Raw genomic sequence first — 18578 nt, forward strand, 5'->3', positions numbered from 1 at the left:
TAACCATTTGTGCTGTAACAACTCTAGGCCTTGGCACACACATTTATTCTTAGCCCCAAAGTCCCATCACATTTTTAGAGCTTTAAGCAATGACCCATGCATCTGCAACCAAAACAACTCAGAAAAATGCTTTAGAGATTTCCTTCATTTGCAATAACCTTCCTCTAAAAGACTTGGGGTGTGTCAGAGAGGCCTGGCACAAGGTAAGGGCACATTAAGGCTGTACATGAGAAAAAAAGCAAAGGGCTGGGAGTTAGAGAAAGTTGGGCTGAATGACCTCGCCTTTTGGAGTGACCATCCAGTTGCCTGCTCCATATCCAAACATTTGTATTAGTAACATGTTAAATATTCTTCAGGTTTTCCCTCCACTGTCCACCAATGCCTAGAAATGCTTTAATTTATTTTGCAGTCTTGAGGACTAGAAACTTTTATATATGTTTAAAAAGAAAAAGTATTCGGACCGCAAATAGTGTTGTGGCCCCAATGATTTCTATATACTCTTCAAATACAAAGAAAAGATGTTTGAGGAATAAATGAGAATTCTTTGTATTTATTGCAATTAATTATGTAAACAAAAACACATTTTAATTATAAGCACAGTTCTTGCCCACATTCTACATATACTACATTTTAAAATGAACATTACAATATGCCCCAGGCTTAAAAGTCAAACATACAATTAAGAAATAGTTAATTTATAGATAAAACCAAGGAAATTATATTCTGAAATAACATAGAAAAGGCACAAATACTGTAAATTCTTTAATCAAGACAAAATACTTCATTACATATAATATGGCCAATTTTACAGATTTGGAGAGATTTCCTCACCACGCAATTTTACTGACTTCTGTCATTATTCATATAAAAGTGCTAATTAAAAAGCTTCTTTGGCTAATTTGGCCACTAAGAAAGTGAGAGCTGGAAGGCACTCTGGTAATTAGGAGAGAAGCAGAGAAAAAGAGCAGGGTGAGAGTGGGTGGAGAGTGACCCAGTTTACTACTGGCAACAGGGAATGGAGTGCAAACACTTGGCCTGGTTGGCAAGACTGGTCAAGAGCCAACTTTCCTTTCAAAAGGGATGAAGGGTCAAGACCTTCCTGAAGACATTTCAGCATGGATGTGCTGGACGTGTGGAAATGAGCACTGGGATAGCTAACGAGTTTCATACAAGCTGTATCTGCTGTGATTTTCTGGTTGGTGAAATGATTCAAACAGGAGTCACCTCCACCCTCTACTGTACACTCCTCAGCTGAAAGGCACTCTAGAGATGAGACAGTTCAGCTCTCACAATGCCCAGATCAGCCACAAAAGCAAGCAAGGAACATGCTGGCAGTAGCAAGGGCAGTCACTGGAAAGCTGGGCCACAGAGGAGGAGGGATAAGACATCTTGGAGCATCCTACCTAAGCTGTGATGCAAAACAAGGGAACGTTCCCACATTCATAATAAGGGCTTCCCTAACTTACCTGGATTAGGGAAAATGTGTTGTCCATGGGAGGGGCCGGTTTGTTTCTACATCCATGAATTTGGGAAGGACTCAATTTTTCTGCTTAAAATGCCCAGCCCCCAATTAAAACCATTGTAACCTATCTTCCCTGCCTGACAAGCAGGGCATGTGCAATTATAAGGTAGCTGAATCCTGACCTGACCTGCAGTGTCAGGTTTGATTTGGTGTGGGCTTTTCCAGCTGCTCAGGAATGGCACTTCTCCTCCCACATTTCAAGAAGCGCTCTCCATCAGCATCAAATAAAACATGCTAACTTTGGCATAAGAAGAAACAAAAGCCTGTTAAACAAGGCTGTGTCACTGCTCAGCAAAAAGCCATATGACCCACAAAAGGCAAATGCAAGGCGTCAGCTGCTTGGATAAAGCATGTTCTGCACAGACCCAATCAATGGGCTCAAATGCTTGCACTAAGCAGCAGCACCTGACAGGTAATCATTAAGAAGGACCCATGCCAAGTCACACACTAAAAGAAGGGTTATTTTTACAAATCTATTTCAAAGGCAGAGATAACTCACATGGGATATAATAGTGCAAGGTCAGCACAGTGCTGGGAGATGGCCCACAGCCACCAGCCCAGACGCTACCTGACCCAAGATGATATCGTTTACATTCAGCATAGTGTTCCCTTGTGCCCAAGCTCCTTGCCGGAACAGATTCAAGAGGTTAGGGCAGCCCATTGGGTAAACGCTGCTAGTCCACTACCCCTGGTTTACGGAAAGTCCATCTCACCCCAAAAATGACATCGCCCATTTTAAAATTAAGGTTTAGTCTTTGGATTTTACAAAGAGGCTCCTTTCCGCTCCCCTTCACCCCCAAGCAAGATTTTGGTTCCCCCTGGTGGAACCTCAACTGTTAAATTATACATCCATTTTCTTAGACATTGAGGGGGAAGAGGGACACTGGAGAAGGAACAGGAGAGGTAAAACATGGGGATAAAAAAGTGCCTATTGATAAAAGGCACTTTGGTATGAAATGGCATAGAAGCCATTTCTAATTCTTAGCTGGCATTATGGAGGGAGTATTTTAAGCTGCTGTCCAGCTTAGATTTAGAGATGTGTGTCACAGACATACATCTTCACAACCCTCTACAATTTCCTCTGCCCCCTTCCCCCCTGAAAGATCCAAGACATGAGAGGAATGGAAGGCTACTTTCGGGGGAGGCCTTTTCCTTCTTTCTCCCCTAGCAGAAGCAAAGCTAATTCCCAGGCACACAGAGGATGAAGCCTGTCCGATTCTTGGTGAAGTTTGGCTCCGATTGGTTAATTCTGGTTTCCACGGAGACGGTGCATTTCCGACCATGCATGCTGCACTGAACTGGGTTGGTGACGCTCACTTGCAGGCGGCGTTTCTCACTGCAGGGTGAGACAAACATTAAAGAAAGGGGGTTAGAAAGGAGAGTGGGGGGAGGAGTCTGCATAGGACACTGCTAAGCAAGCTTCTCCATTAACCAAAGGGCTGCCTTGAACTTGAAAGATCACCTCTGCCACTTCCTAGCAGCTTGGGAGGCTGTGATTAACAAGAGGGATTAGAACAGATCAGGTGGATAAAGGGAGAAAAGAAAAGCAGAAAAAACCCAACACTCCTTGAGCTACAGTCCTGTAAATGAGGAGGCAATAAGGGCTGACAACTTTAGACACTGGTTTATGGTGGCCTGAGCATTCCTCCACATGAGATCAATGAAGGACTCATTTGGGCTGAAGTCTAGCTGACCCCTGTTCCTGCACTCATGAAGCAGGTTAGTTTCTAACAGAGGTGTTGCTACAGAATTCTAGGATTCAAGTATTTTGCAGTTTTTCTCAGCTGACACTAAGACAGTGTCCCAAACACAGCCGGCCCTCTCAATAAAACATTTAAAAAGCAGAGTTTTCCTAAACATTGCCAGATTTCTTCTCTTTTGGCAAACCAACCTGTATGACTAATTTAGTATTATTTTTTCATTGCTCACCCATTAGAAATTTAATGTTATCCCCCACTCCAGAGTTCAAGAAAGCTTGACAGAAACTGATAGGGAACCAACAAGCACATGAATAATCATATGCAGCATCAAAACTGTGTCAGCTATCTTTTATTTTAAAGCAAGAAAGAGAAAGACAAAAAACCAAGACTCGATCAGGGTGCCATTAGGACATGAGACAAAACTCATGCTCTGTTCCAGGTATTTAATTCTTCTTTACTTACACCATGGTGAGTTGCATCGAAAATCCCTGATTAATTTGCTATTTTTGCAGTGCCTTAGCAGACCCAGCTGAACACATGGGAAAGCTACAGGCAGCCACAGGCAACAGGTGCCTGGGGAGGCAGTTTTAATGTGAATCACCTGGAAAACAGTTCTGCAGCATTCTATATGCTCACCCTCCCAGTCAAGTTGCTGGGCACACTGGGCACTGATTCTGCCTTCTCCATCACCAGTGGCTACATAACCAAGGTCACTAACTGACTCCTAACTCCATTCTGCCAATTACTATTCAAGATTAGACACTAGAATAATGCTACAGTAAGGAATAGCGAAGAGCAAACCAGGAAGGAGAAAAAAATGTATCTGTAGGTCAGCATAGTTGTGATTTTCTTGTAAGGAGTTGAGGATCTCTAACACAGTTTACATCCATTCTTTTGGTTGCTATAGAGTCCCTGATCCTGAAGCTAAAGGCTGGCCTCAGAGAAGACCTCCCTGGCCTATGCTTCAGTTCCCAATCTGTAAAGTGATAAAATCAACAGAGGTAGCAAATTACCCACTCAAAGCCTCAAGAACATGTTATTTGTCTAAGGCTGAAATCCTTTGCACACTTTTCAGGAAGTAAGCTCCAGTGAGCGCAATCAGGTTTAGTTCTGAGGAATCATGCACAATCATGCACACACTGTGGTGCATATCAGTGGTTTTCACACTTTTGACTTCTAGGGAGTGTTTTACACACTTACGTTGCTTGCCAAGGAACTCTCTATGAGACCCCTGTCCACTGTAGAAGATTCTGAAGGCCTCTGCTAAAGCCCACTCTCAGTTTAAAGAAGGGCAGAGGTCAGGTCTCAACACAGTCCTCTGACATACTCCCCACATTCCTCTGCACTGGGGACTTTGGTAGTGGTGTACAAGGGGACGTTTTTCACTGATCTCACAGACCTCCTAATAAGCTTCTGAGGAACCCCAAGGCTCATCCCTGTACCCCCAACACAGTCTGAAAACTACTAGTTTAAGTAAAGAAATTTAGATCAGTTTAGAATGGCAAAGCCTCCCAGGTGAATCACTGCTATAATCTCTCTGGACTTGAGTAAGTATATTAGCTCACACACCTCATTATTCGACAAAGCAGCTCTTCATATCTATGGAAGGCTTATACAATTCCTGTCACCTTTTCTTGACCTTACAGCTGTCTTTTATTTCCACTTGTCTGAGGCTGCTAAAAATCCTAACATCCCATTGTTCTACTGGTCCCAACCAAGTTGCTGCTATGCAGGTCCAAAATGAAGGATTCTCCTCTGCTAGCCCCCACTCAGCCTGGCATGGCAGAACAGACATTAAGCACAGGAGGTGAAGGATATGAGTGCCGAAAGGAAAACTGTTCTTAGGAGCAAGTGACACCTCTCTATTTCAGCTTGACAGAGGGTCAACTCCGATCTTGTCAAGTCAGCGTGTCATGGTTTAAAACAGATTTTATCTTCTACCATGGAGATCAAAGCACCCTTTACTTTCACTAGCAATGTAGAAGTTTCAGTTAAAGTAAAAAGAGAAAGAAGCAGCAAGTTACTTCACAGCAAGTGTAAGACCACATCTGTGAGTCTATTTTCCGAACCAACAAAACTCAAAACCTGTGCCCCAAATGTTCTCCACAAACATGCACACGCTGACAAAACTTTATCAATCAATTCCATTGCTGCCACCCAAAAGGGGGATGGCCGAGAACTGTGAGCAAGCAGGAAGGGAAGAACCATGAGACTGCAATAGGATAACAAGATATGTCAAGCAAACACACCTGTGACAACTGGGAGTCCCAGATTTCATCAGGTTTCTCAGCCTTGCCTAGATGCTGCTCACTCATTCTCAAACACCGTCGCTTGACATTTATATATGTGTGTGCATGGTGCTGAGTGCATGCCAGGTGAGCATAACCCAGACTACCCTTGTGTCATTCTGCTTGAATGGAAGCATCACTTCCCAAAGTCTTTAGGGAAAAGACCAAGCTCTGGTTCATCAGATAGCACCCCAGGCCATTGATGGCTGGCTCAGGACAGCCATCAAGCCTTGCCTTTGACAGATTCCACGGCTTGGTCAGCAAGTTCAAATCTGTAAGCAAGGCCACATCCTGGGAGCTGCCTGCCTTCAAGGTAAACAGGGTCATTAGTGATCACAACAGAAGTGCCTTCCACTTAGCTTCATTCACAAATGTCATTGCAAATTAAATAGGGATTGTATGTTGATTGAAGTCCAGGCCCTCAGAGCAATCAAGGAGTTTCCTGTTACACCTCCTCAGGGTGTAAAATGGCAGAGAGTACCCCTCTCAATCTGGGGATGGATCATCAAGGCACAAAGCAATGGTGCTTGATGAACATCAAAACACTGTGAATTACACACTACAGGAAAGCCATTTCACATCACCTGAAATTTTATGTAAGTACAGAAAAGTAAGTACACATGTGACATTGCATTGATTGCAGAATTCAGCAGCCTGAAAACCGATGCTTTCATTTAACAACATAAGCCACAAATTCCTAGCCCTTATAGTTGCACAGACAGACTTGGAAGTATCACGTGCAAGGTGGAGGAAGACTCTCTTTTAAAACCCAGGAGCCAGGAAGGATACTGAACAAGATGGCAAAGGAAGTATGTTCAGTGCTGTGCATGTCTCCCCCCTCTCATGACTATTATATAAAAAAAAAATAGCAAAAGCAGAATTATGCAAAATAAGCACATTTATACACACAAAGAATCTGGGCTGCTGGGCTGCAAACAGTGTGCACACCCACAGAGTACAAAGCCCTAACAGAACAAAAAGCAGAAATAGCAACACACTGTCAATTTCATCAGAAAGACACAGGAAGTCTGTTGCAGAGTTTTATGTTCACAGACCAGTTCAGCTACCTCTGGCTTAGAGAGTGTGCATAAATATCTCATCCAGTGAGCATGAGAGAAGTGGCTTCTGTTCCACTCACTAGTACTAGACTGAGACGAAGTTGCTCCCCCTTCTTTATGTAAACAAACAGTGATGAGGGCCTGACCAATGGTAATAACACAACTGCTACAAAAAAATTTATTTTTTCTAGTTTGTGTCACAGACCTCTCTCCTGCCATACATTTTGAAATCAACCAGGGGGTTATATATATTTTTGGAGCTGCAATTCATGTTGTTCCGCTTACGCAGTAGACATACACACAGACTGTGGCAGCAATAACCCTAGCCACAGAGAGCTTTCAAAATCTGGCTGGTAAAACATTGCTTCAGCCTCCAAACTGGAGCTACAAATTGGATTTTTCAGTACTGAAATCCAAGAATGAAGAAAAAAGGCAGGTGGGGATTCCAAAGACTGGAGATGACCTGCGCTGACACAAATGACGGGGACACAAGTCCAGTGTTCTCAAAGAGTTTATTCAAGATTATCTGTGCACTATCTGTTTGTACTATCCACACTTCTCACAGATGACTGCATTTTTTAGGAGTGATCTTTCGGTGTGCACATTGCAAAATGCAACTGAAAGCTATCTCTGCCCTGTGCAAAGGCACAGCAAGGACAGATTACTCAGAATGCCTTTAACAAGAGTGCAGGAGAAGACAAGACAAGCCACAGATGATGTCTTGGTACAATTTGGTCTCCCCAAGCTAGTACTTGTCTATCATCTGTCAACCCAATTCTTCCACATCCAACCCCAATGTTTGATTTGTTATACCACATCAGCCAGAGGAAAACTGTGCCTATTCCAGGTGCCTCAGCACTTGCTGCAATCGGCATAGCTTACTAGGAATGACTCTTGAGTACCTCAAAGACATGAATGGAAGCAGCACAAAGGACACAAGAAAGTCCCAGCAGAGTATACTTGGTGTTTTCCTATATCTATTATAATAATGTTTTTATATAGTGCCATCCATGTACACTATATGCAAAAAAACTCTTGCAAAAAACTGAAAGGACAGGTCCCTGCCCCAAGGTTAAGGAACTAATAGGACAATCCTATGCATGACTACTCACAAGGAGGTCACACTGAATTCAATGGGCATTACTCCCAGGTAAATGTGCACAGGACTGCAGCCTAATTGGAAAGGCATCATGCTAGCATTTCGTGAGGCAGTTTCACACAAAAGGAACTTTTCCTTCTAATGTTGGTGATAGAATATTTGTTGTGTTATTCCACAGTTCCCCTGTCCCACAGCTTCTGGTGCAGTTTCCCTCAAAACTGTCTCCTAACAGTACACTAACAGTAAGGTAACTATTAGACATGTTTGGGAAATAGTATCACCCTTGCTGGTTTTGTTTTTGAAACTACCTTACAACTCCAGATTACAAGAAAGGGGCATTAACTTTGTGCCACTAACTGTGGCACAAAGTAGGAAGAGGTGCCAAACTGGCCTTTGTAAAAATCGAGTGTGGCTGACAATAGGTCTGAAAAAAATGCCCAAATACCTGAGAGAGAGGTTTGTGAAAGAAAGCTAATACAGTCTTTGATTATCACAATGTCCTTTTTTCCTCTGAGATGAATGGACATAGACTGTACACTATGAACCTTGCACACTAGGGGTTGGGAACTTCCATTCACCACATCAGCAGCACCTAGAAGCAAAAGCTTAATGAATTCTGAGTTGTGTAGTATGTGGGTGAATGGTGCCATGTCCATTGTGTTCAGCACTCCATAGTGCTTCAGCATCATTTAGAATTGAAGGGCAGAGAAATGGGGAGATTTTTAAAATGGGAGACACTTGACAAGCTGGGGATCACTTTTGCTAGAGTACAATTCACACAGTTCCAACGAAGAAACAAGGTAAGAGAAACTGCAGGAGAAAAGAGGGGGCAGGGGCAGTGCCCATGAAAACTGAAGGGAGAAATTGCTGCTTTCAAACACTGACTCTCTCAGTCTTGATCACCATAGTAACCTGAATATTAGCAGTTCAATCTGATGCTGCATCACTGCCAGCCAACCAGAAGATGAAACTGACATGCTGTGCTCTTATTAGGCTTCGGGAAAAACACGATAAACATATCTAGGTAAGTTTATGCCGACTGCCTCTGTTATGGATGGTTGTTTACAACCCAAATAATGATTGAATTAAGGATAAATCACTCATCAGCCTTATGAAATATGCACAGCATTTTACATTCTTCTTCATTCCCACAATCCTGTAATGCTATAATATTTATTAGGAAAATGTATATACTCTGGTGTTTCATGTACCAACTTAGAACATTTCTGCTTTATCACGTCTATGTCCCAGATGGGAAACCAAGATGAGGCACTGTGGCTATCAAACGAAGCCCTTGACTGAGACTGTTTGCAGGCAGCTGTTTTTTGCAGTGACTGCAGTATTTAAATTAGGAACAAGAAGCACCTCAAATATGAGGTTTCTTTCTAGCAGGGAGGCCTGGCAGGGCAAGTCCAGCACTCTATCTGTGCTGTGCTCTATTTTCCTGTGCTATTCATACAGTAGCTGCCTGGAGGAGCACCTATCAGCTCATGAAGATCCCCGGGAAAATTAAAGGCATCATATACATTGAAGGGTACATCCAGTTCGGCATCGCTCAAAGGCCTCCTTCCGTAAGCATCATAAAATACAGAATTTGAACATACGTTTATCTATCAGGCCCGACTGCTTTGTCCACCTAACCACATATCTGGCATTTTTTTTCCCCCTTCACCATAAAGCTTTCACCCTGCAAATCCCAAACTATCTTTCTCCTTCCCCCACCTCTTCATCAAATTCATTTGAGAAGAACATGTCACTAAGTGCCCTCTTTGGCTGCTTTACAGCCTTGGAACTCCTTTCTGCAGGCACCATGCCAACACCTGGGCATCTCCCAAGAGCCATTCAAAAGACACACAGTCATCAGGGCTGCCTTTTATTGGCTAGGAAAAAAGACAACCGGGGAGAGACAGACATGAGACATGGCATTACGAGGCTTTAATTTTACTAAATGTTCGGGTCACAGTACTATCACACAGACCCAAAGCTTTTGGGATGAGAGGGGAAAAAATCATAGCAAAAAAAATATTTAAAATGGCTATAGAGATCTCACATTTGCTGGCCATCATCTAACAACAGATATAAGGTGACTCTGTCTGGGTCCTTCACAAAAGAGACGCTGTGGCCGAGTTCCAAAGATGAACGTTTATCACAACCAAGCACTGGAGGGTGTGGGGTGCCAGAGCAAGTCTCTTTGCTGATGATCAAGACTACAGACATTTTCCACTTCTCCAGAAATTCAACTATGTGCCTCCAATAACAGCCTTTAGCTTGCTATCTAACAGAAAAACAAGTAGTCCCCCTCCCCCAGCCTGATATGCCAAGGACATTGCAGAAGCATTTAGTGCACAGTGCCCAAGTTACTGTGTAATGTCCTTGTTGAATTGTGGTTACAGCAAAGTCAGCAGCTTGTTCACTCTCCTTTGCTGGTGCTTCTTGTTCTAATATAGGCAAAGAGGGCAAAACCCAGGCTGGGTCCTTTTATATATTCAAAACTCTCTTTTAACTAAGCCAGCAAAGGTCAACTTTCTAAAACCTGGGGACCTGGGCTATCCCTGGCCAAGCCACTTGAGAGCCTGACTTCCTCAACCCATAACTTCCTTTGGGGGCTCCAAGTGGAAGGAGGACAATGGAAGAGCGGGACAGCCTCAGCATTTTCCTCCAAAGAAACATGTCTTCTCATTGGCCTCCCCTCTGGGCACAGTCGCTCTTGCATAGGCTTGGACTAAAGGCTATGAAACTGGGGGAGGAGGCTTAGGTCTACTGATCTTCACACTGTCCTCTGTACCTGTCTCTCCAGGCAGATTTGCAGGGCTCGGATTCCGCCTGTGGCCTACCACTTGGCCATGGCTGGAAAAGGCTTTCAAATTCTGAGACATCTGCACCCAATGTTGCTGTATCCAGCTCGAGGGCTACTGTAGCCCATTGCTTACACAGCTTGAGCTACATAAGTCAGGAAGTTCCCAGTTCAAATTCTGCTACTGCCATAACCTCAGTAAGTGGCTATTGCCCCATCTCATCTATGGGAGGTCTGCTGCTGCAATATGGGAAGATAAGGGCCCCATTCTATCCAACTTTCCAGTACTGATGCAGCCCGCAGGTAAGAGAACAAACGTTGCTGTATCTTGAGGAGGCACCCGTAACTGCATGATGCAGCACATGCCTCACTGGCATGGCTGCAACAGCATGGGAAATTTGGATAGGACTGGGTCCCAAGAGAACTGACCAACCTACAAATCACCACAATGCTCTATTGCACTCATTAAATGCTAACATATTACTTCCTATAGCCTTTCTCTTGTATCTAGCCCTACCATATGAATTTCTTTCATCTCCACTGGATTTGTTGCAGCTTGCCAAAAACTTATTGTATATGTAACTTTCCACTAGTGAAAAAGGAAGAATTCCCTCCAAAAGAGTTCTGTGCAACTCCAAAACCTGCATTTCTGCCAATGCAGTTTATCTAATGAAAGATCTGAAGTCATCTTAGAATTCCTATCAGTCTTTTCTTTACACCTTCTTTTACACTTTTTAGTGTTTCAGTAGGAAGTAAAGGCATCAGGGATGGAGGACAAACACAATGCAGGGAGGGCCCCTGGATTCGCAGATTCACTTATCCATGGATTGGGTCCATGCATCCCCCCCGTGTCCCCTCCAGAGGCGAAGGGAGCTCTGATCCTCTGAGCCCAGCAGAGGTTGCTGATGTCATCTAAGGCAGACTAAGCCTTAGAAGTAAAAAATGTCACTTTCAGTTTTTTCTATGGACCTGCTGGGCTCAGAGGACTCTCCGGAGGTGAGGAGCAGAGGATGGGGGTAGGTATCCCCTTGTATCCGCAGATTCAGGTATCTGCGGGAGGAGGGGTTCCAGAATGGAACCCCCGCAGATATGGGGGCACACCTGTACATTCAAGGAAGTGACTCCTGCCAGCCAGGTTACTCAGTGTTAAGAAAATTTGGAACCAAGGAGTCGGAAGCTATGAAATACTGTAGATTGTTCCAGATTGACACAGACTGCCAAAGGGAATAGGGAAAATCTATATTTGACCTCCTCACAGAGTCTGGAGGAGGGATGCAAGGCAAAGCAGACAACACTAAAACAAAATGACAGTTTGCTCTCCAGGTGTTTGGCATTAACCAACAGATCTCAGGAAGAAGATAACTTTTAAGCAGCAAGTTTCATAACTGACTGAGCTCTAGAGATGTCCTATTCTCAGCTTTTAAGCAGGAGGTTATCTAAAAAAAATCTGTATTTGTCATTGCAGACTACCTTGCTCAGGGCTGTACACAGACCACACCAAATTCAGCTTTCTGAGGATCATGGCTTGCATTTTTAAAAAACGTAGGCCATATGGTTAGAGATAGCAAAATAAAATAAATTACAAGAAATTTACTTAATGATAGACTGAAGACAGGGTACAGGGCTGATTTTTTTAATTATTCAAGTGCAGAGTTGGCAGAGTCCTGATTTGGCATTCTGATATTGTTGTGCTGCCTGTACCACCTTTGTAACTGGTCTTCCAGTGCTTTTTTATTCTCCCTGTTAGTCACGGTCTTTAGCTGCACCGAGCTGCACTATATTTATGTAGAATGTCCAGATCTTGTGAGATTTGCTGGAATCAATCAGAAGCAGTGTTAGGACAGAATAAGCAGCTTTTTGAGCAGGGAGCTGCTAGCCCAAGCCAGAGAGAGAAAGAGAGCATATGCATGTGTGTGCTTGTGCAGGAAATTCTGGAGCTTGTCATTTGAGACACAATGAACTCCCTCGTAACTCTCTTAAGAACTGTCAGTCCCAGGGTTCCCTAGTGTCTGCTGGCACGTCCTATGCATGGGCAGGAGGAGCCAACAGGGTGTGGCAGCCAATCAACATCAGGAGGAAGGTCTGTAATCAAGCACATTGACATCCTAGTGACAGTGGGAATCAGTGATGTACAGGCACCAGAACAGATACATTAAAGAGGAGAGAGAGAGAACTGACACAAGACTCAACGACAGGGAACAGTGTCTAAAAAGAGCACCTGGCACTCATGTATAATTAGTATTTTGCTATGCTGCCACATCTGGTTATACATACAAATCAGGCAGCCTGATGCATAAGATGCTTACACTGAGGGACCAATGGAAGCAAAAAGGGACACCAATCCTTCAATTTTTGCATACTGATGAGGTGCAAAGGGAAAGGAGAGCTCTAGTTACAAGTTTGTACTGGGGTCACTGAACAATGCTGGGGTACTGCCTTGCTTCCTGCCCCACTCCAACCTGCTTGTCTGATATCTAAACAACTTGAAAGAGATCAGAACCTTGAACACCGCCAGAGCTTTTCTTCAACCAAAGTGAATTCTGCAGAAAGTTGCCTAATCCCAATCAGAGATAGTGGATTGGAAGAATTCGTCAGCCTGGATATTCAAAAATCCAGGCTGCTGTGTAACTGCAATTTAAAAAATGTCATATTTGAAATGGTGCCTGCTGCAACCCAGACTGAATGTAATTCAGATTGTAATTACAATCCAGATTGTAATGCTGAATGAAATTCAAAGCTACAATCTGTGAACAAGCCCTACTGCCCTTTCTACTTCAGCTGACGGTCTGGATCTCTCCTGCCCAATTTGTACAGGTTTGAAAAGGGCAGCTTACTGCAGGAGACATAGTCTCCTTTGAATCAATGACCCATTTCTCCTCTTGCTTTTCCTAATTTACACTATGGGAGAAAAAAAAAAGAGAATCCTGCCATCTTTGTATGAGTGTGATGCACTTTTGGAATCTTTCTACAGGCAGACATGTTGGAGTGAGCTGTTTACAAGGACTCTTGAGAACAGGGAGTGAAGCGGAGAAAAAAAACGCAACTCCTGTAGCCAAAGTCAGAGGAGGCTCCTTGGCAAATCTAAAACTGCACACTCTCTTCCCAACTTACCCAGCGAGAACACTGATTTCACAGAAAATAGCAGCTCTCAAAAAAAAAAAAAAAAAAACCACCACCCTTGTAGCCATGAACTCCATTTTCATAGCAGAACTACACCAGGGAACAAAATTCACATCTGATTTCCAACATCCACTTTGTAAACCACCAATGTGACCAACCTGGGCCTTGCACACAGTGATTCACAGTAGCTATGCCGTGTGCTGCTCAGGATTTGATGGATCTATGTTAGGAGTCAACTCCTCTCACTGTGATGTTTTAAGGGCTGCCAAGAGCAACCCTCTTGATTCTGCCATCCACGCACCATGGATAATGTCGACATATGCGTGGCGATATGGTGGTGGGAGGAGGATAGGCCAAAATAGGGGGAAGAGAGATTATACATTGTTGAGCTAGTCTCCTTCTGGTCTCTCTCTCATCCAAGAGGATCCTGGTTGCCATGCCAACAACCTACTGAGTCAAACTGTTCCTGTTAAATGCCAGGTTGGTAAGTGGGAAGACAACAACTACTGTATCTAGGATTTGATCTGGCACGCATCACGGAGACCTGGGTGAATGAGGCAGGTGGGGCTAGCCTACGCCAAGTTTGCCTGCTTGACTTCTTGATATAGCAGCAGTTTGGACTTGACAGGCATGTGCTGTCATGGTGGTCTACCAGGAACTGATGCATCACAGCAGGCATCTTGTCCATCAGACTTAGGCTCTCCTAACAGAATTGACTGGGTGTGTTGATGTATCCCACCCCCTGCCCATGCTGCAGCCTAATGATATCCCTGCTGTTTGAGCTGGTGTCAGGGTGGTGTGGAGCCCCTCCCCCGGCTATTTGTCCTGGGAGGACATCAAATAAGGGATCCTCAGCATGTAAATTGGTGTGGCTCACCGTCACATGATCTCCATGACACCTATGGATCTATCTCAAATTATTTGGGGCCTGGTCCACTTCTAAAATGGGGTAACAGTCTAGAAATGAGCATGTCAATTCCCTGAATGCCCTCTCCTGCTGGTTGCTGCCCATTCATTTCTGTGATTCTCTGAGGATTGGGCAGTGATAAAATGTTGATAAAGTGTCCAATGAGCCCAGCAGAACAAATGATACTCAGTGGTAAGTGACCGGAAATGAAATGTATCTTTAATGGGTTTGAGCTCATTTTAGAGCCTGTTCTATGGTGAACATTTTTCTGCCACCACTTTTTCAATGAAGAGTCTTCCAGTTGAATTGTTAGAGGTCCAATTTTTGTATGTCTTGGCCCATAGAGTTATGAAATTCCTTTGGGCCCTGATGTGACCAATTTGCTAAATTTTCAGGTAACAATGGCAGAGGCCATAAACCATGTTATTTCACTATGAGAGGTTCAAAAGGCAGCTTTTTCAGTGGTGGCTCTGAAATTGTGGAACTCTCTTTCCAGAGAAGCTCATCTTGCTCTGTACTTGCTAATCTTTAGATCGTGACTTCACATAGATTTGCTTCAGGGGTTTTTGGAATTGATTTATAGTGTATTGAGTACTGAGTTTTGTGAGGTTTTTGCTGGTTACTGGTGCTTTTGCTGTTGGGTTGTTTTTAATCTGATGTTGGTTTTACTTAGGTTATGCTGCATCTAGGCCATTAAATCTTGAGGTTAATTTTGTGTCAGGCTTCTGGGAACTTCCATGTGACTCTGCTCAGGCTTAACACATATACTCAAGGTTTGGCCTATGCTAGCAACCAGCATTATATGACACAAACTGACAACACCTCTGTACCACTGGATGCATACAGATATGCCCAACATATCCACATGTGCATGCAGTTTCTGTGTAGATTGTAGCAAGCTGTGCTCTGTTTAGTCCACTATTTTGGTTGCTTCTCACCTGCTTCCATTTGTGATGTTGCCTTGTGTATACATAGGCTCCAATTTTCAGGCTGTTAGCCAATCAGTCATGTAGCATGCATGTGTGCTCACGACCTCCAGCCCCCTGCAAACAACTTGTTCTCACAGTCCCATACACAGTGTTGCTTTTTTAAGAGACTGTGTCTGCATATGTGTTAGAAATAGGAAATGCTACACTGCTAAACAACAGCAAGTCAAACTCCGTGTCACCCTGTGGTCCAGAAATTTAAAAAGGTGAGAAAAGAACTGACATTTATGAGAGTAGCATAGTGCATTTAACTATCTACCATGGCATTAACATTCCTCCTCTATTTTCAGTAACAGAAAAAAATGACCACTCCTCCCTTTCCCAGTTTAGCCTTACAAGAGCAAAGAGAGATTCATGCTAAGCGCTGTTTCGGACTGAGCTGACTGCAAATCCTCTTCTCTTTCACAATGACTGGGGTGATTGCCAAAAATCTAACTGCCGATCACCAGAGACAACACAGTGACCCACATCCTATAATGCTGTCCCTACACATTCTGGGTGGCACAAGCAGATTTCACTTACAACCACCACCATCCCAGTCTCAATAATTCTCCCCACGTGAAGGCAACTTGGTATGTCACAGTAACAGAATGCTTGCCAAATCTTCCCATCCAGCCCTCACTTCCCAAAAATTGAAGTACAACTTAGAACAATACAGTCGAAACTAAAAGACAGATCTTTCAAAGGCTTTTTCAACCACCTCACTTTTCAGACATGAGAGTCTGTGTTCTCTCCTTGCCTGTACCTAAGGTGGAAGGAGATTTTTTATGATACTGGCTGGAATTTAAAAGCCTTAGGTCCCAAACTTAACCAGCTTGCCAGCACTGACATAGCTGTGCCAATGGGGCATGTGATGCATCCTGCAGCTGGGTGGCAGTTACAGAGGCCTCCCCAAGGTAATGGGAATGTTTGTTCCCTTACCTTTGAGCTGCATTGCCCTTACCTCAGTGCTGCAAGGTTGGTTAGGATTGCACCCTTATGGTAGCAGTTCCCCATGCCTCTCAAAAACTGCCTTTGGAACTCTCCTAAGCTTGAGGAAGGGGAGGGGAAGTGTTCAGTTCAAAACATGAGACTCCAACGTGTGTACATATGCATATCACATGGTGTTTTAGAACCCGGTCACTATATTTATTTGCATATTGGGATTAGGAAATTGTCCCCTCCCTGAAAGCTCAGGGTGTGTCACAGTATGGTAAGAAGAAATGGTCAAAATACATTCACAAGATTTGTTAATCAATATGAATGTTACCATTCAAACACAAAGCTGTGGTAAATAGACAGGAATTTGGAAACAAACTGATGTAATTAATATAGCGAATATTGAAGTTGTGTTGAATTTTTCATGTGTTACTATATAAATTTTGTGTTACTATATAAATTTTCATCATACTCCCTAGATAGAAGTATGGTAGGTAGCTAGAAAATAATTAGGGTAGAAGACAATTAGAATCAAAATGGGATCTAATCTAAGGGAAACATCCCTTAAACTGAGAAATCAGTATGGATGCATGTCAAATCAATGTACTGTAGTGAATGCAAGAGTTCAAAATTTGCCAAACCGTGTTTAAGAGATTCATCTGATCTGACCATCATTTGTAAATTCTGGTGTCAGAAGGGGAAGGAACATTAAACATTAGTAAACATAAGCAGGAAATAAGAATACCACTAATGTTTACATAGCATATATTAAGTGTTTAGGTGCCTTCTCTAGAGCAGTGTTTCTCAAACTGTGGGTCAGGATCCATTAGGTGAGTCACAAGCCAATTTCAGCTGGGATCCCATTCATTTCAATATTTTATTTTTAATATATTAGACTTGATGCTCCCATGCTATGTGACTGCATTTGGAGAAATGTTACAGACCTGTACTTTTAACAAGCTACTATGTATATTCTTTTAACAATATTAGGAAATGAGACCCACTCCTGGGTAAGTGTGAGTAGGATTGCAGCCTAGGATTGTTAAAAATTTTCCTGCTTGATGATGTAACTCCCAGTCCTGACCTCACTTCAAGTGGGTCCTGACAGATTTTTATTCCAAAAAGTGGGTCCTGGTGCTAAATATGTGAGAACCACTGCTCTAGAGCAAAACAAATGTTTTTACAGAAGGGTAAGATAGGAACAAAGCATTTACAAGAAAGGAATTAAAATTGTTATACCTAAGTGATATTGGAAGACTTCTGGATAACAGCCAAAAGGCTGGTAGTGATTAAGAAGGGGGGGGGAAAGAAACCCAAATCTCCAAATCAAACATTCGTAATACTTCAAGCTTTTAGCTTTAATTGATTTTATTGCAACCATTACAATGCAAACCATTCTCCTCCCTCCCTCCCTCCCTCCCTCCTTTTAATTGGCTTCCTGTGAGCATACCAACACCCAATCTTTCATATTTCTGTATGAAACTGAAAGAAAAATGAAAACAAAAACAAAAACAAGCAAAAAAAATACCCCACCCAAACAAGACCTATGCCAAAAGATTGGAAAATGTATTGCAATGTAAATGCTGTCACTGGGATATCAAATGAATTCTTTGTTCTGAGGCTATCACAGTTTTTCAAGAGACTCCCTGTAAATTGCTATTTATTTTGTGAAGAGCAACTGTAGTGACAAGATAAGATGTAGGGGACTCCCTAAGGGACAGTCCTCCTCTCTACTGTTTGAGGTAGATGCCTACACACAGACAAAAGATAAATGAACCTCTAATCTCATTACATGGCTGGCACTCCGTAGATCCATAAGACTGTGGTCAAATGGAAGGGAGACTATGCTATCCCCAAACATAAAGCAAAGAGTCCTCCTTTCTTGAGCTGCTCTAAAAAAACAAAAATAAATATACATCTATAGGGATGGATTTAAAATTCCTCTCACTTTTCACTTGCCATAAGCAACTTGGTGTTCAAAACAGCTTGTACCAAAATGCCATCCATTGTCCTTCTCTCTGATCAATAGGGCTGTGCAAAAGTGAATCTTAGGCTCAGCTACATTCTAGTTAAAACCTTAAGATGCCCTCTTATAACCCAAAGCATGCTTCCCTTGGTAAACATTTCAAAGTAAGAATTTATACAACAGAATTGGTGGCAAGGAACAGCAAGGTGATTTGTGAGAA

At 43.0% G+C, this 18578-nt stretch overlaps 1 protein-coding gene across 2 annotated transcripts in view; it reads right to left on the minus strand.

Annotated features, from left to right (window-relative positions):
- Positions 1-611: 611 nt before the first annotated feature.
- MYO1D (myosin ID) overlaps positions 612-18578 on the minus strand; it is a 172306-nt gene continuing 154339 nt past the window's right edge. For both annotated transcript variants that reach the window (XM_066631402.1, XM_066631401.1), the window contains one exon: positions 612-2858. In XM_066631402.1, coding sequence (XP_066487499.1) covers positions 2702-2858 — 157 coding nt within the window. In that variant the 3' untranslated portion in view covers positions 612-2701. The remainder of the gene's footprint in view (positions 2859-18578) is intronic.

Source organism: Tiliqua scincoides, chromosome 5 (assembly GCF_035046505.1).
Source record: "Tiliqua scincoides isolate rTilSci1 chromosome 5, rTilSci1.hap2, whole genome shotgun sequence".
Taxonomy (NCBI): domain Eukaryota; kingdom Metazoa; phylum Chordata; class Lepidosauria; order Squamata; family Scincidae; genus Tiliqua; species Tiliqua scincoides.